General features: G+C 48.5%; 8 protein-coding genes across 8 annotated transcripts; 4 read left to right on the top strand and 4 right to left on the bottom strand.

The window, feature by feature from the left end:
* LY89DRAFT_129941 (uncharacterized protein) lies at window positions 1-815 on the bottom strand. The gene is made up of 2 exons (XM_018205234.1): window positions 490-815; window positions 1-442 (listed from the first exon to the last, which is right to left on the bottom strand). The coding sequence occupies exons 1-2, from the start codon at window positions 667-669 to the stop codon at window positions 41-43; spliced, it is 582 nt and encodes a 193-aa protein (XP_018069469.1). The 5' UTR covers window positions 670-815; the 3' UTR covers window positions 1-40.
* A 147-nt stretch (window positions 816-962) lies between these two features.
* Window positions 963-1862, bottom strand: LY89DRAFT_736168 (uncharacterized protein; the record flags this gene model as incomplete). Its single annotated transcript, XM_018220090.1, has 3 exons — window positions 963-1468; window positions 1517-1615; window positions 1664-1862. The coding sequence occupies 3 exons, from the start codon at window positions 1860-1862 to the stop codon at window positions 963-965; spliced, it is 804 nt and encodes a 267-aa protein (XP_018069468.1).
* Window positions 1863-2482: 620 nt separating this feature from the next.
* On the bottom strand, window positions 2483-3625 carry LY89DRAFT_129900 (5-formyltetrahydrofolate cyclo-ligase). The gene has a single exon (XM_018205233.1). The coding sequence runs from the start codon at window positions 3411-3413 to the stop codon at window positions 2643-2645; it is 771 nt and encodes a 256-aa protein (XP_018069467.1). The 5' UTR covers window positions 3414-3625; the 3' UTR covers window positions 2483-2642.
* Window positions 3626-4350: 725 nt separating this feature from the next.
* Window positions 4351-6567, top strand: LY89DRAFT_588672 (uncharacterized protein; the record flags this gene model as incomplete). The annotated part of the gene is made up of 3 exons (XM_018209492.1): window positions 4351-4629; window positions 4684-4891; window positions 4940-6567. 3 exons carry the CDS (start codon window positions 4351-4353, stop codon window positions 6565-6567), a joined length of 2115 nt encoding a protein of 704 aa, XP_018069466.1.
* Window positions 6568-6904: 337 nt separating this feature from the next.
* On the top strand, window positions 6905-8076 carry LY89DRAFT_686658 (uncharacterized protein). Its single transcript, XM_018215334.1, has one exon. The coding sequence runs from the start codon at window positions 7177-7179 to the stop codon at window positions 7720-7722; it is 546 nt and encodes a 181-aa protein (XP_018069465.1). The 5' UTR covers window positions 6905-7176; the 3' UTR covers window positions 7723-8076.
* A 655-nt stretch (window positions 8077-8731) lies between these two features.
* LY89DRAFT_649782 (MFS general substrate transporter) lies at window positions 8732-10428 on the top strand (the record flags this gene model as incomplete). The annotated part of the gene is made up of 4 exons (XM_018212081.1): window positions 8732-8966; window positions 9012-9559; window positions 9675-9743; window positions 9796-10428. The coding sequence occupies 4 exons, from the start codon at window positions 8732-8734 to the stop codon at window positions 10336-10338; spliced, it is 1395 nt and encodes a 464-aa protein (XP_018069464.1). The 3' UTR covers window positions 10339-10428.
* A 1912-nt stretch (window positions 10429-12340) lies between these two features.
* LY89DRAFT_671495 (uncharacterized protein) lies at window positions 12341-14732 on the top strand (the record flags this gene model as incomplete). The annotated part of the gene is made up of 4 exons (XM_018213219.1): window positions 12341-12715; window positions 12772-13589; window positions 13636-14422; window positions 14475-14732. The coding sequence occupies 4 exons, from the start codon at window positions 12341-12343 to the stop codon at window positions 14730-14732; spliced, it is 2238 nt and encodes a 745-aa protein (XP_018069463.1).
* Window positions 14733-14988: 256 nt separating this feature from the next.
* On the bottom strand, window positions 14989-16612 carry LY89DRAFT_129811 (uncharacterized protein). Its single transcript, XM_018205232.1, has 5 exons — window positions 16515-16612; window positions 16086-16457; window positions 15510-16036; window positions 15380-15462; window positions 14989-15333 (listed from the first exon to the last, which is right to left on the bottom strand). The coding sequence occupies exons 2-5, from the start codon at window positions 16319-16321 to the stop codon at window positions 15190-15192; spliced, it is 990 nt and encodes a 329-aa protein (XP_018069462.1). The 5' UTR covers window positions 16322-16457; window positions 16515-16612; the 3' UTR covers window positions 14989-15189.
* Window positions 16613-16868: the final 256 nt, after the last annotated feature.

Below are 16868 nucleotides of genomic sequence, written 5' to 3'. Positions count from 1 at the left end.
TCACTCTACAGCCAACAAACCCGACAGTCAGGCGAGACCGTTACAAGATGATAGAAGCTCGGATCCCTTGAGGGCAGTACTTGTCAGGGAATGGTCCGATGTTTTTAGCATCGCACGGAGCGAAGCCCTCTCCATTTCCAAGGCAGCGGTGGCAGATTGAGACTCTGTTGTCCGTTGTGGCTGTCGGTTCTCCTGCCTTCATTCTGAAGCCTGGCGGGAAGGCTGTCATTTTGTTGTTCTTGGCACTGTAAGGCATGTAGTACACCGTCAGTCCTCCATTCTGTGTAAGCCCGCCATTGGCCATTTGAGGAACACGTTGGAAGGTGCCATTATCGGGCGACTGGAAGTACAAGGAAGCAGTCCAGTAGTTGCCGAAATCCTCGGAGTATGTACAACTTGTGCAAGTCGACTGGACGGAAGGATCATAAGTGACGGGTGTCATCTAAGTTGTGTTAGTGGTCGTTTTCCAAAGAAACTAGTTTGGAATACCGTGATATTGAAAGAGTTTCCTCCCACGATTTGATGGGTATGAGGGGAAGGGGCAACTCCAGGATTCTCGAGAGTATCAGCACGCTCAATGCTGAGTTGTGAGCAGCCGAAGCGCAGCATGTTCTGCGCGCGGACGGACTGCCCCAAGAGCGCAACGACGGTGAGAGTGTTCCAGTACATTGCGTTCGGAGTGCGTTGATGATCATTTCATCAGAACCTCTTGTTCTTGTCAGACTTCCAGCACTACTTTTCATTTCCATACCTTGAGTTTGAAGCGATAGAATGCTGGACTTCTCATTTCAATCTCGCTGGAGCTGAACGATGATGGCCAACCGTTGGCTTGCAGTCAGAAGCAAGAAATTTCACCCAGAAGAGGCAACAGGCTGATGGAGAAAGGAGGAAAGATCTTCGATCCACTCTGTGTATTATAAATTCTTCCAGAAATACCCAGACGCCATGTGCCCTTACCTTACCTATTCCCATGCGTAATCGTACCCGAAATCGTCGACTTCCCCAAGCCCCATGAACTCCACGACGTCATCACCCTCTTCGACATCGACCCATTCATCATACACAGCCAAGTCGCTGAACAACATTTCCATTATAGCCATCTCGTCCAACAACCGTCCTCTCCTATGTCTTCGTCGAGGCTGAAGCTCTCCTGGCGGAAATGTATATGGCTCCTTCGTAACAGGATGTATGTGCGAGTAGTGACAATGATTCCTGAATTGACACTTGAACTTGTAATCCGGGGCCGTATCCATGGCACTCTGCTCGAAATACCGACAAGGAATAGTCTTCAGTCTTCGCAGATATCCATCCGATATCTCCTTCTTCTGTGTTGAGGTCGGCCAAATGGAGCTTGGTATGATGAAGTCGCTGTGTGACCGGCACATGGGGCAAGTCTTGCTCGTCTTCTTCAATTCGTTCTCCAATGTCGGGTTCTTCGGGGCTGTGGCACGCCAGTTTCGAATACATTCTACAAGTGTCAGAGGTGAATGGCAGATTAGGTATGGAGACAACACACCGAGGCAGAAAGCATGATCGCAGTTAACCAGGAGGCCGTATTGATCGGGAAGTTCGTAGCAGATTGCGCAAGTCTGAGATATGGCCGACGGTGGGGGGACTGTTTGAATCATCAGATAGAGGAGCACCTGCAGGGTCGGTCACTTACAAACAGCTTGTTCAGCAGTGAGTGATGGTGTCGCTGGAGCTCCAACATTGGGCTCGTCTTGGGCCTGCGTCTTCAACGCTGCAAACGTCGACTCGTCGTGCTTGAAATAGCATGACTTGCCCCGGGAGCAATACCCACGCATCCACCATTTGCAGTTGACCTGCGGAGGGGGCAAACGGCGCTCCGTGGATGGAGGCATCGCGGAGTCAGTGTGTTGGTGCTCGTTGATCAGTGAGAGAGAGAGAGAGAGGTGACGCCAAGCCAAAACGCGGGGTGCATGTGATGGCGCTAAACCTTAGTAGATAGAGGGTGACCGAACCGCATACTGATACCTTCTCCCATCATTTAAATCATTATTTGGCGCCGGCATTGAGTTCGATACTGCACGAATTGTCCAGCTTCTGGAAGAAAGCATTTCTCCCATGGATGAGCCTGCTGAGAGCCGAAGCCTTTTGACTGCTTATGGTGTGTCCAGCTACTGCATTCTTTATCAAAATCCTGGCTTCAGAATAGCCCCGGCAATTCCGATTTGTTTGATGGAGCTGATCTCACAGATCAAATTTATGCTTCAAAATGCTCCATGGTGGATAGAAGATTGGGATGATTTAAGCATAGGTAGACACAGCCTACCTCATCTATGCTGCAAGGAGGAAGTCTAAACTCTTGGTCTGCCAAGACAGTAGCAACAGCTTTGGGACTCATAGGATTACTACACAAGTATGCGATGCGATGAAGCTCGCGTTACACCAGTGATTTCAGACGAGGTTTCCGCATTCTAGAATGCCTGAACGGCTGGAGCTTTGGAAGGACTCTGCAGTGGACGGTGACTTAAGTGCCACCTTTCAGCAGTCAAACAGCTTTGCCTATTGCGTAACACTCAGCACTTTGCAATTCCCAATGCCCTTTGGAGAAGTGGACGTCAAGCAGAACTTCTATGGGAAGAGACATCACAGAGGTCAAGCTATCATTGTCTCAATGTTCAGCCTGCCCGTGATCGTTTCTTAATTGCCTCCAGTTCTTTCAAAGGTTCAATATCCTCGAGCATCCCATCCTCCAGCTTGTCCCAGAGTATGCCACAGCTCGGCTTACTCGCATCCTTGACGTTAATGACTTTGTCGTTGGTGACGACGAAATCACATCCCGTATCCCAAACCTCTCCTCGCAGTTCCTCATCAAGAACCTGACATTCATGAACAACTGCAATAGTTTGCGTTCTCTGGTTTGCCTTCCCAATGCTATATAGCATGGCCCATTCGAGGTCGAAGTACCCATGACCTTTCCCAAACCTCAATCCCTTAAGATTGATTGCACCTGTGCCAGTAACCATCAGGGCTATGTCTGTAGGGAGTTCAGATATATCTGCAAGAGTCATATGCCTCCCAATGTTCTCCATCCCATCTAGCACGCTCGCCATCTGCCATTGTGACTCGTGTATCTGCTCTGGATCTAGGATCCAGAATCCTCTTCGTATGCCATATGTAGTCACTATAACCTTCTTTCCGTCGGTCAAGGATCGATATCGAAGCTCTTGTAGACAGTTGTCGGGTGCGATGAAGATAAGGTGTGCATTTTGGTAGGCAGGAAGAGACTGGAGTAGATCTGTTGCAGCAGAAGACCCTTCGAAGTCTGCGATGAAAGACGAGTAGTCGTGATGAAACCTGGAATCTGGGAGTGCGACTGCTCGAAGCCGTGACCAAACTTTGTTGCGGATCAGAGATTTGTGCGAATTGGCGTTGATTGTGGTCGTCATGTTGATTCGACGTGAAATTTGGGAACACGAGTGATTGGCGCTAGGTAATCGCGCTTCTGGCGCGTCTGGCGGAGACAACGACAAGACCGCTGCAATCGACAAAAGAGTGGTTGTTCAATCTATTCAGCACAGACAAGATATCATTCATCTTCTCTTCAAGAGTGGGATGCTGCGCTTCCATCGCTCTTATCGTTCTCCTCGCTCTAGAACTCCGCTAAGCTACGGATGCTCTATTTTGCAAGCAGCAACCACCTCCGAACTCACACCTCCTGCAGAGATAGGTCTAACCCTTGATAGGTCTGGTCTTGGAATCTCTTACACATACTCTGGTCCACGATCAGCCATATCTTCTCTTGGGACTCGCTGGTCTTTCCGCTGTCCTCCGGCAAATTCATTCCGGGCCGAGTGCGTACCCGGACCGGCATGGCACTCGAATTGGTATTTCACCCGATGTGGCAAGTCCAACATCTACGCCAAGACAGACCCCACTCTTCCAGGCCCGCAGATCTATCGAACATCTATACTCAATTCCAGTCTCGAGGAGGAATCCGGATTATCTTACTCCAACTTTTACTTGAAATATACAATCTACGCTTTTGCGGCAACCTGTTTATATGAGCCAGTACTACTGGTAGTCATGATAAAAGTAGGTATATTGCTTTTGCTCCAAACCGCATGAAATATTGTTCTGCCAGACCAAGTCAACCTATCCGCGCTTCAACGTTGGGCTTTTCCCCGCGTTGCTGTTTTGGGCATGCGTATCCGAGTTGATACATAGTGGGGCAAGATGATAAGCCAGAACCCCGAGTAAAGAAGTCTACTTGCGATGCTAATGAGCGGCACACATTTGTTGATTGGGGGACTTGCCTCCATATAAGAAGAGCCATCGCTTCCACCATTCTCTCTCAAATCTTCTCGTCTGCAACATACACGCACAATGTCTACCGAACAGGTTCCCGTTTCTCTCCCTTTCGTTGGTGGCAAGGTCGCCGCTGTTCAACATCCTTTGGGACCATTGACAGCAGGAGAAATCAAGGAAAGCGCAAACCTGATCAAGGCTTTGTGGCCATCAAACACCAATCTTCAATTCAAGGTTATCACCTTGCAGGAGCCAAGCAAGGCCGACCTGGTTCCATTCCTAGCAGCAGAGCACGCCGGAAAGTCTGCCCCCACTATTGAAAGGAAGAGCTTCGTCGTTTACTACATTCGCAACACAGTGAGGATCCTCTCCGTTTCTGTTCTGGGTCAAGGACTGACATAATGGTGAAAGGATAAACTTCATGAAGCCATTGTCAACCTGAGCTTTGGCAAGGTTGAGCACAATGTCAGACTTGGACCAAATATTCACAGCAATGCCGACGGTGATGAAATCATCAATGTAGAGAGAATCGCATTGGAGGATGAGCAAGTCAAGGCAGAAATCGCGAAGTTGAAGCTTCCCGAAGGCACCGTGGTGATCAGTGATCCATGGATCTACGGTACTGCCACTCGTGTCCATGGGGATATACTGGGCTAATCACATTCAGGATCCGATGGCGTCAACGATGGACTTTTCTCTGACGACAAGAGGATGTTTCAATGCTTTCTCTACGTTCGAGACCCAAACAACTCCTCAGAACTCGACAGCAACCACTATGCTATGCCCCTCAGCATCTCTCCCGTCGTCAGCGCTGAGACCATGAGAGTAACCAGAATTGATATACTCCCGACTGGAGCTGATAACACCATCAAGGAGCCATCTCCATACAAAGTCCAGCCTGCAAACGAATATATCCCCGAGGCCCAAACACTGCGAACCGATGTCAAACCACTGAACGTTGTTCAGCCTGAAGGTGCTTCATTCGAGGTCTCCAACTTCAGCGAGCAAGGTCACTCTGTATCATGGCAGAAATGGGATTTCAAGGTTGGTTTCAATCAACGAGAAGGGATGGTCCTCTACGATGTTCATTACGCTGGTCGTCCCCTTTTCTACAGACTTTCACTCTCCGATATGGCCATTCCTTACGCAGATCCACGTCACCCATACCACAAGAAGCAAGCTTTCGATCTCGGTGACGCTGGAGCAGGTATCATGGCCAACAATCTACAATTGGGCTGTGACTGTCTTGGATCGATCTACTACCTGTCCGCCGTCCTGAGCGATGACAAGGGTGAACCTCTCCAAATGCCAAACTGTGTTTGTATTCACGAGCAAGACGCTGGTATCGGATGGAAGCATACCAACTACCGAACTGGACGAGCTGCCGTCGTCAGAAATCGGGAACTCGTCCTCCAATCTATCATCACAGTCTCCAATTACGAATATATCCTTGCTTTCCAATTCAATCAAGCTGGAGAGGTCATGTACGAAGTTCGCGCAACGGGTATCCTTTCGACACAGCCAATTGATGAAGGTCTCACTGTTCCGTGGGGTACTGTCGTCCATCCAGGTGTCTTGGCAGCTCACCATCAACATATATTCTCTTTGCGCGTGGATCCTATGATTGACGGTCCTCTCAATCGTGTAGTCTACGACGAGGCGCATCCAATGCCTCGATCCGATTTCAATCCTCATGGTGTTGGTTATACCGTCTCCGAGACTCCAGTCACCACCTCAGGCGGCTACGACCTGAATTATGATGCCAACCGCATCTTCAAGATCCAGAACTCATCGATGAAGAATCCTATCAACGGAAAACCCGTCGCGTACAAGATCATGGCGCCACCTTTCCAGAAGATCATCGCAGACACAGAGAGTTTCCATGCCAAACGTGCCGAGTTTGCAGATCACAACATCTATATTACTTCATACAAAGATGGCGAGTTGTATGCTGGTGGCAAGTATACCAATCAATCACGTGGTGGGACCGGTGTTCGAAGCTTCGCAGATCGCAAAGACAACGTTCTCGATGATGACATAGTCGTCTGGGTTCAATTTGGAATCAATCATGTGCCTCGTATTGAGGATTTCCCGGTCATGCCCTGTGAGATCCTCAAGGTATCTCTCAAGCCAGTCAACTTCTTCGAGAAGAATCCCGCTTTGGACGTGCCTCCCAGCCAGCAAAGCTTCAACAAGAGCAACCTTCTAAGTGTCACACATCACCAAGAAATGGGGGAGGCGGTAGTGGGAAAAGAAGGTGAAGTGTGCTGTGTGAAGGAAAGCAGCAAGCTTTGAAATCGTTCGGTGCTTTGATCTATTTTTGGGGCGTTTGAGCGGGGGGCATTTGGAGAATGGCTAGCTAGTGTAGCTTAAAGTCATGTAGAAATATTTTACTCCATTCTTGCGTCCAGGCGATTGTCCTGTGCTAATTTTTTTCTATTCGCGCAGTGTTGGCGCAGGTGATGCAATTGAAATTCAGGTTTTCTCTATAGTGAAGTATTTCCAATCCTTTCATCATACATACCAACAGAACTCATTGGTCAAGGGCTGTGATATCATCATCGCCAGGTCCCAACAAAAAAAATTCTGGTCGTCTTAACACATGTTCTAAATGGTTATGAAACTTTTGATTGTCAAACCATGGTACTGCTACTCGCTTGTGCATTTAGAACGGTAGAGCGGGAAGCTAAAATGAATCTCTAAACCAGAAACATACAAGTAGACCTGTCATAACAGTATAACAAAACTCTAATACTAGCTTCCGTGTGTCTACACGTCAATAAAATGTTGAATTTTTCAAATGCCAGCCTGGTCTTAGTGGTCTCGTACGAGTATAAATTCTCGATCTTGCCTTCGTTAATCTCTCCGTTCTCTTACCTCTCAACCATTACTTCCAAATTCAAAATGCGCTTCCCTATGCCCCCCATAAATGGTACGGCCATTGCGGCAATCCTTCACCATGCAACTAGGAATGCATCCGCTCACGTCTCCGATGCCACATCCCAACGAGATGACATTGCTCCACATCAAGATCACGCAATCGTCAAAGAACACCACTACCAACCTCCAGGATTTCTCGGTATACCACCAGTCTTCGGCGAGAACATACTCAAAGCGCTCGCTATTGTCATCGAAAGCCACCCCGACAATCACACCAACGGCACCGACCATCCCCTCCTTGTCGCCATGAACGCTACCATCCACTCCATTCTGAACCCAACAAACCTTACTGTCACCTTGAGCAACTCTACCGATGACAAGCTTGAACCTCGAGGAAGTCCGTATGCTTGGGAGAAAAGCGGCGGCAGACGTCTGCCACCTTGTCCCGGATGGCCTGCCAAGCAGAGGTATAACGCTACTCATTGGAGGGAGTGGACCTTCTTCCACGGTTATGAGTACGGACTACTTGATCCTAAATGCCCAGTGTCCAATGGTGGCGTAGGAATATAGATGTACTGTACATAGTACACTGGAGACCAGCCGATGTATTTAAGCTTGGAGTTGAAACACGAGAACTTTCCAGGTGGAATTTAGAATACATTGTTGTTTCCTTCTGAAAACCTAGTCCGCGTGATAAATATTCTAATACTTGAATGGAGAGGATCCTCATCGAGAAGTGAATATCAAAGACAAACCTGGCAGAAAAAGAGGAAAAGTCACTCATGTTGTGCGAGAAGCTTCGCCCAATCTGGAAGGTGGGGTTACTGCACTTCTGCAGACCCAACTGCAACCATTTATCAAGTTGAAAGTTTGGATGCATCTCACGACATTCTTCATGAAAGTACTGTCTGTAGTCGTGTGTTTCTTCATTTTCAAAGAATTGTTCCACAATTTCCTTTCTTTTATCAAGGTCCAACCCCTCCAAAACTACCCCGCCATCACCGACATCGGCTCTCTCCCGCCAAGTCGGCATTGCGGCAACATTCCGCCTGTGCAGAAAAAGTTCGAGCCTCATCTCTCGCCTCAGCATACATCCTCACAAGAAGCAGAACAGTATCTTCACATATCGGTAAGCTAGAGACGAACTTAGTCTCCCGCGATGCAGAGTAATCAACCCTTCAAGCTTCAAGATCGACGCTGCAGCGCTTGCTTGCGGTGAGCTGGAGTATGTCAGTCATTAAACCGTCGGCGGGGTCCGCTGCGCTATCAAGCGTTAGATTGATGATCGGGGGATTTTTCACGTTGTATTTTCAGTCTTTTCTGTTCTTCTTGTTTCCTTTCTCCAATTCGAATCCCCATGAATTTGTTCTTCTGCAGGACGAACGAACAGCTCATTTCCAGTTATATCCAAGTGGTACCACAACAGGGTGCATATCCAACATTACACTGCATCCCACTCTCAACCTTCTCAAAGCCATAATTCACAGCTTCCTTCTCGATTGAGCGTGTAGGCCGAAGAATGACATGTGACGATGACAACTCAACAACTCAACTACCAATCTCCAGCTCCTCATCGTATATGTTCGACAAAGATGTCGAGATACAATCCATACACAGCGATTCCTCACATACTGATGTGGACGGAACAGAAGAAAAGAGAAAACATCTATCGTTGACTGAGAAAGGGGACATTGAAGCATACCCAGATGGAATCAATGCGCAGCAGAATGGAGCTGTCACAAGAACAAGTACAAAGAGCAGTTGGAAGGCTCTCGGACCACCACCTGACGGAGGCTTGATAGGATGGACACAAGGTGCTTCGCTCTTGGGATGTATATGACCTAGCTCACATCTCCAAGTTGCACTAGGACACCTTGTCATCATGAACACATGGGGTTTCATCAACTCGTTCGGCGTCTTCCAAACCTATTATGTGACAGCCCTCAACCGTCCGCCGAGCGACATCTCCTGGGTAGGATCTATCCAAGTCTTCCTTCTCTTCTTCATCGGGACGTTCACCGGCCGCTTGACCGATGCTGGGTATTTCCGTCCCGTGTTTCTCGTAGGCTCCTTCCTTGGAATTCTGGGCTTGTTCATGACATCTCTCTCAACAAGCTACTGGCAGTTGTTTCTTGCCCAGGGTGTGTGCTGTGGATTGGGTAACGGATGTTTATTCTGTCCCAGCCTGAGCCTGCTCAGCACATACTTCAGTAAGAAGAGAAGCCTTGCTCTTGGTATTGCCGCATCCGGTTCTGCGACCGGTGGAATGATCTTCCCAGCCATGGTGCAGCAGTTACTCCCCAGGATCGGATTTGCGTGGACGATGAGATCGTTAGGATTCATCCAATTGGATTGCCTCATCATCTGCAATCTTGGTATCCGCCCACGAATTCCACCTCGAAGAACAGTACGTCAAAATCGCCTTTCGTATCGAGAACAATTTGGGTACAGTGCTCGAGACACTTGGGTGCTCACCTCGGCTCGGTCATGATTTGTAAAGTAGGCACTAATTTCGTCAATAGAGAGCACTCGTCCATTGGAAGAGCTTCAAAGAGACACCATACGTCTTGTTCGCAATCGGAATGTTCTTTGTAGGTTCCATGCCTATCTTCCAATGATGAGGGATGCTTGCTGACTCGACAGAACTTCTGGGGTGTTTATTTCGCCTTCTATTATATCGGCTCTTTCGCCCGCTCGATAATTGGACTCCCATATGCTGAATCGATCAATCTTCTGATAACGCTCAATGGTGTTGGCGTCCTAGGTCGTGTGGTCCCGAATTACCTCGCCGATCGATACTTCGGCCCCATGAACTCTAACATCCCCGTCATCCTTCTTTCATCCCTGCTTTGCTTCTGTTGGATTGCTGTAGAATCGCGAGGTGGCCTTTATGCATGGGCTGTTGTGTATGGAATTGTAGGAGCAGCGATTCAGAGCTTGTTTCCTGCGACATTGAGCAGCTTGACGACAGATTTGCGAATGGCTGGAACAAGAATGGGCATGGTTTTCTCGATTGTTAGTTTTGCGGTGTTGACGGGACCACCAATTGCTGGGCAACTGATCCAGAGAAAGGGTGGCGAGTATACCTACGCTCAGATCTTCGCCGCAGTGGATTTGTTGGTAGGATGTTGCTTCTTGGTCGGTGCTAGATATTCAAAGAGCCCTAAAATTAGAGTAAAGATTTAGAAGTGGAAGCATGATAGATTGGATTTGATTAGATCAGAGACTAGACATAGACAGACGTAGAGTAGAACGCATAGACAGACCAGAGACTCGAATTATTGACAGCTAGATCCTCAATCGATGTCCCATGAACGAACAAGTCAGATGATACCACAGATCACCATGGGAGCTCTCAGACTCGATACTTTCCATGTTGTTTCAGAGCTTGAACTCCCGAATCCGAGAAAGACATTCCAGGTTCCGAAGAAGCTGTGACATCACGTGTTTATGAACTAAACTCATGAACCAGCTCATGAACTCGGTCTGAACACTGACTCGAGCCGCGATTCAAGGCTGTGACATCGTTGAGAGAGGGTGCATTATAGCGCCATTGCTCCACCTTATAATCAAAATATGCAGTGCAGCCACCAAGGTTCGTCTGTAACGACAAGCTTCTTGCCCGTCGGGCATCGGTAAGTGATGGGGACTGCCGGCTTTCAAAGCTCGATTTGGACAATCTGCTTCGACTTGTTGGCACGTGGCTAGTTATCTATCCTGAGCTGTATGTCTTTGATTTTGAGTTCTCGTATGTGCATCTGACAGATTTCTTGCTCCACTGCCGGGACAATCCTAGAAGAACAGAAGAAGTATAAACTTCACTAAGCAAGAAATGACGCCAGGTAAGGATCAAAACTGTGATGTTCAAATTCAATGTGAAGACTTTGGGCAGACTAGAGACGGGAGAAGAATTCAACAGTGCAGTCTGATATGCGGGCTACCAGCAAACTTATGCAACATCATGACTCTGGAGACCGTTCACATAGTCGGGCTTTGCTCCCTCTCTCTCTGGGGCATGGTGGTACCTGCTTCTGATGACATCAAAGGAAGCTTTCCTCAAGGATGTCTGCGAATCCCAAGGATTCTGCGCCAGATCGGACGAGGTTGCAAGGCGACTGAAACTTCAACGCTCGAGCATTGAGACTTTCAAAGTCTGTGTCCATGACTCGCGTTGCCTCTTTGGGTGCTTGACAGCCCGGTTTAGCAGAGGATCCGCAGCTAGAAGCACAAATAGAAGATTGAGAAGAGGTCCTTGTCATGCTGTGTGCAAACTCTAATAATGGTGTCTGGTCTGGCAACTACGAAGTAGACTGCTCTCATCCACCTGCATCTCCTCGCCGTGAATGATCATGCAAGCATGTAGTCCAGCACTGCTGGACATGCTCGTTCGGTATCTCGTGCTGTAGCTCAAAATCAACATCCAAAAGGTCAATCCTGGTTTAAGAGAAGCTCGCCTCGCAGCATCGCCAACGAGCTGTGGCTCCTCCCCCGTGAATCAAGGGACCACAGCACGGATCACGACAAGTTGGAAACATTTTTGCAGCACCTGGACCGACGGAACCACAACGTGGATCCTGGCTCCGATCACCAGACAATACCGCCGAGAAGAACTGCAGGAGGCAGGAGATTTGAGGCCGGAGGCAGTAGTTGTCTTTGACATTGTAACAAAGCCGGCTTTGGTGCTATACTTCGAAGTAGCTGCGGCAGTGCGTTTGTGTTTGAGTTTGTGGTGGTGCATCATTGTTGTTGCAAGCAAGGGAAGAGAAGTGAAGGTCGAAAAAGATACTACTGTACAGTAACCTTAACCTTATCAGCAGCGCAGCCTTCTCTTTCACCAACATTTCTCTCCGCCTTGTCATTTTTTTCGGCCTGCACTCACCACCAGCACTTTCCCAAACTTCGACTACAGTATCAACATCAAATTTAATCCGATCTGAATTGAATTTGATCTGGTCTTCTTCCCTCGCCCGGATTTCCAGATCCTCTTCGTTTCTTTCTGGAGAGGATATTGTCCTCTTCATATCTAGACATCCACCAAGGGCGCTTTCGATCTTCTCGGCCTCGTCCCCGTCCCTCCTCTTCCCATCTTCCGCGCTCACGACTCCCGATCTCTTTACCTCGATTCTCCCGACTTCTCGCCGATCTTTCCACCCAACGCCAGTCAACTCAACTCCCCAAAGTCGTCAAAATGTCTTCGTATCCTCCCCCAGGAAACAATTATCCTCCCCATCCTCATTCGCATGCCAATGCTCACCCGCACCCAAACATCCAAGTCCCGAGTCCCGGAGGACATCACGCAGATCCATTGTCGGCGCATTCGCAGCAGCACGGTATCCCTCTAGGCCATTCGCCCTACCCGTACGATCACCAAGCTGCGCAGCAACTTCAGTCGCCAGCGTCATACAATGGTCACTCGAATGGGCATGGAGGACATGGACACGCAGATGATGGACAACTTCAACCAAGGTCGGTCCCCGCACCGGCGCCTGCCAGTGGAGGTGAAGGACAAAAGGGCAATCGTCTGCGAAAGGCTTGTGATTCTTGTAGTATTCGAAAAGTCAAGGTGAGTCTGCCGATGTTTCTTGGGCAAAGGATCCCACTGATCGCCATTTTCTGCAGTGCGACGAGTCTGGACCGCCATGTCGAGCTTGCTCTGCATTAGATATCCCTTGTACCTTCGAGCGGCCCAGCAGAAGACGTGGACCTCCCAATCGACATGCTGAGGCTATAAAGAAGAGAAAATTGGATTCGCCTGGAGGTCCTGGTTCGTTCTCATCACCAACATCACCGAACAATGTCGCAGAAACCCTTGCTTCATTCTCCTCCCACGCTGTCCTCAATGCCGAGTCAATTTGTCCATTCTCTACACTCGAGCTTCTGGTAGACGATTTCTTCACATACATCCATCCGTTGTGTCCTTTTCCCCACGAGCCATCATTCCGACTTGCCTTCAAAGCTCGAGAAGATGTTAGCAACCCCTCCTTCCTCGCCCTGCTCGCATCCATGATTGGACTTTTGGTTGCCTCATTTCCCCGGAAGCCAATGTTACATCTGAAGAATCATCGCCGCGAACATCTCTTCCCAAATTCTATGAGTCTGGTTGATCGATGTCACAAGGTTGCAATTGCGGCACGAGGACCAGGTTATCTGGAGAAGGAGCTTTCTGTTTATACTGCTGCTACAAGTTACTTTATTGGTCTGGCAGGAGCATATACGTTTCAATGGAAGCTGACAAGATTGTACTTTGGAGAGACTTTGAATATCGCGAGAGTACTTGGCACCCATAAACTGGAGGATCCAGGCATCTTGCCCGTGGGAGCACTGCCTGCTTTCTTTGGTGGAGAACAGAGCACTGTCGAGACCCAAGTGCAGAAGGTAGACTTCATCAGACAAGAGCTGGGTAGGCGAATTTTCTGGGTTATGTTTGTAGGAATTGGGTATGTATTCACTTCTAACATATCGACATATCCTAATAAGTAGTAGTTCGATCCAACAACTGGGTTCGAGTTTCGGCGAGCTTTTAATCCCACCTCCTACCCGGAACGCTCCATATCCTCCCCTTCCAATGGAAGTTGATGACGATTTCATTTTTGATAACCGAGTCGATCCTCAACCAGATGGCATCGTCTCCAAGCTCACGGGTTTCAACCTCAATGTCAAGGTGTACCTCAGCACCAGTAAACTCTCGACCATGGAGCTGGCGTATGGTATTGATGAGGTCTTTGATTGGGCCAGACAAAAACGAGTCTTAGAGGAGTGCCTGCGCCAGTGCAAACATTCTCTAGACCACGCTCCTCATGAACTCCTTCTCCAGCCAGGTTCAGCACCAGGAGAATTTGCGAGTACGGCCGCACAATACTTCCCACCGGCTACCGAGTACCCAGGTCTAAGGGTTAGGATGAATGGAGATCAGGCAAGCGAATGGCAATTTACTAACCCAGATGCAAGACGACAAATTCAATATGAGATCCAAAAAGCCAATATCTACGCTAGTCTGCTTGGCACAAGATCTTATATTGTGGAGAAATATTGTAACCTCCAAGAGATCCATGAGAGGAAGACTGCAAACAGTGGTGGAGAAGCACAACTGAGCAGCCCAGGCGTAATCGCTCATGGCCTAGATGGCCTGCTGCCGAACACTTCCGTCACCAATAATAGCGAGGGTAGCGAGACCAATGTCATGCAGGAGAAGGACAGCATTGTGAAAGACCTTCTGTCGGTGTTGAGCAGCATCAGTCAAGTCAACATGGAACCTAACGGTGCGAGCTTCGTATGTGCCAAAGTTATACGTTTGATATCACACATGCTAATGTATGCTACAGATTAACAAGATCCGCCAGATCGCATCGACCCTGATCGACCAACCCCAAAACCGTAAAGGGCAAGCTGCTATCAATAACGAAGAGTATCTCAAAAGCTTCTTGGGTGTTCTGATGAAGCTGGAGAGAGTCAGTCCGGGCTTGGTAGATAATGGTGTGAATGGCGCTGTGGATGAGGAAGAAGAGCTGAGAAACTGGGCTGACTTGAGGGAATACCAAATGAGATTTGCTCAGGCTGGAGGATTTTTGAGTGAGCTGTGAATCATCTCTGTCTGGAGCAAAAACTGTGCCTACTGGGGTAGCAAGTGGTGGTGTCGAATTTCTGGTTTGGCGTTAGAGGTCTTTTGAGCATAATGGCTAGATCGGAGGAGATGATACCACAGCATATTTGCTGCCATTGCACGGGTATGGTTTGCATGACAACAGTACAGAATAGGCATAGCGGGTGCATTGCTGATTGAACATTTTCAGGCTTATTATTGCCATGGGCAGAGTTCGTACGGACTTTACTGCATAGCACTCAGAAAAATACCACAACAATAGCGAAGAACTACAAGCAAGCATGGGACTCTTCTCTTTGTGGTGAAATGCAACGCTCCTAAGCTTTCAATGGTCTGAATGCGTATTGCAACTTGAGACACAAATCACCGAGCCGCCTTCGCTCGAGCTCTCTGACCTGCTCTCAACAATATCCTCTCCTGCCTTCATCATCCCACCACTAGTAAGGCATCGCTCCAGCCAACTTCAAAAGCTTTTCAGAGAGGACCGGCTCGTCAAAGGGCCTGTCACGATGATAAGGATCTTTCTTGCCAAGTCTCAAGATCTCTGTTGCTCGCCAGAAATTCCGATGGGGCCAATGAGTCTAACCCCGTCAGCACAATCCTCTCATGGTCTACTATAGAACATACAGTACGCTCTCTCTTCTCGAAAATTTCTTTCTTCTTCTCCAGATCCTCTGCACTGGCTAGCGCAGCTGGTGTATAACAAGCATCTGTATGCTCATCAGCATGGTCCCGCGGAAACAGTTTTCTCACTCACAAACAACAGCTCTGGTTTCCTGCCCTTCGGGCAAAACGTTGTAATGCACCGTCCTCGAATCCCACACGATCAAATCACCCCCAGCACAACAAACCTTGATAATCTCACAGCCTCTATCCTCGAACCATTTGACCTCCTCATCATCAAATCCGTGCCAATCATCCGGGACTTTGCCCCAAATCTCCTTTTTCTCCATGCTATGAGTCTTGAAAAACTCGTCGTTAAACTTGTGGCTTCCTTTCATGACTACAAGTCCACCATCATTGGGCCCATTGTCTACCAGGTTGATGATACCTTGGGCGCATTGGAAACCGCGGATCTTGGAGTCTTGGTCTTGGTGTGGCCATCTGGCAGGTTTGGGGTGGCTTGTATCGGGAAGGGGAAGAGTCATGTTGATTCCGTCAAAGGAGACCAGGAGTTCTTCTGTGTTCCAAATCTTCGAGAAGGCGTCGAGGACACCGGGTTCGAGACGAGCGTCCCAGACAAACTTTTCGTGGGAGACAGAATAGCCGTGATACATCCCTCCTCTGGGATGACTTAGCTTCCGGATTAGAATATGTAAGAGGGAGAATATACTTCATGTTGGCAGGCAAGTGCTCTTCAGTCCATGTGTTGGGATCATTGCGGTCGAAGCCGAGAGGGAATTTCTCTAGCCATTGAGTCATTGATTCAACGTAGCTAGCAGCACGGCCTGCTGGGACAGCAGCTTTGATGACAGCGAAGCCGTTTCTGTAAAGGTCATCACGCCAATCGCTATATGTCGTAGTTGTGTCAGGAGTAATTGCGTGAGGCATGATGAAGAGCAGAGCCATCTCAAAAGACAAGAGCAGTACGGATTGTGATGGAATTTGCGATGGAGTTTCAAATAATTTCAAAGCCCCAAGAAAAGCTCCAACTTATGTACTGTATCCTGATAAAATGCAAGGCACTTCAACCAGTAGTTTTCATCTATTGTTCTGCCATCAGGCCTTGCTTTGAGCATAGGATGGGCAGGTTTGCACTTGCCCAACTTCTTGCGCCGCGGTCTAAGCTAACGAGCACCACTCCTCAAAAGGATGAACCAGTCGGTGCCCCCACCAATATCGCATGCATATTATCAAGCCAAAACAGTGTAGGTGCCTTCATTCAGAAAAGAGCTTGATGTCTCTTACGGCGCGTTGAGTGTCACGGCACAACCAGTTCTTGCGCCGCGGTGAACCTCCGCCGCGCTCAAAGAAGCTCCAATTACAACTTTCAAAACGGATTTCCGAAGCTCTCGAAACCCCCGGAATATACCTGGGTCTGGGGATGGAGTTCATGACCTTGGATGAGTGCCGATCAGTGGTCAGCATCTACAGATGCATGATAGGAGAAGAGTCA

The sequence above is a fragment of the Mollisia scopiformis genome (assembly GCF_001500285.1).
Source record: "Mollisia scopiformis unplaced genomic scaffold LY89scaffold_16, whole genome shotgun sequence".
Taxonomy (NCBI): Eukaryota; Fungi; Ascomycota; class Leotiomycetes; order Helotiales; family Mollisiaceae; genus Mollisia; species Mollisia scopiformis.
This window is presented reverse-complemented; position numbering and strand designations above follow the sequence as displayed.

Bases quoted from the DNA above. Each gene is read 5' to 3' on its own strand.
- LY89DRAFT_129811 (XM_018205232.1), bottom strand. From the start codon at position 16,321: ATGGCTCTGCTCTTCATCATGCCTCACGCAATTACTCCTGACACAACT. The intron at 15,463-15,509 runs GTGAGTGAGAAA...ATGAGCATACAG, and splicing joins GGAAACCAGAGCTGTTGTTT to ATGCTTGTTATACACCAGCT. The intron at 15,334-15,379 runs GTATGTTCTATA...TGACGGGGTTAG, and splicing joins TCGAGAAGAGAGAGCGTACT to ACTCATTGGCCCCATCGGAA.
- LY89DRAFT_686658 (XM_018215334.1), top strand. From the start codon at position 7,177: ATGCGCTTCCCTATGCCCCCCATAAATGGTACGGCCATTGCGGCAATC.
- LY89DRAFT_129900 (XM_018205233.1), bottom strand. From the start codon at position 3,413: ATGACGACCACAATCAACGCCAATTCGCACAAATCTCTGATCCGCAAC.
- LY89DRAFT_129941 (XM_018205234.1), bottom strand. From the start codon at position 669: ATGTACTGGAACACTCTCACCGTCGTTGCGCTCTTGGGGCAGTCCGTC. The intron at 443-489 runs GTATTCCAAACT...AACACAACTTAG, and splicing joins GAAACTCTTTCAATATCACG to ATGACACCCGTCACTTATGA.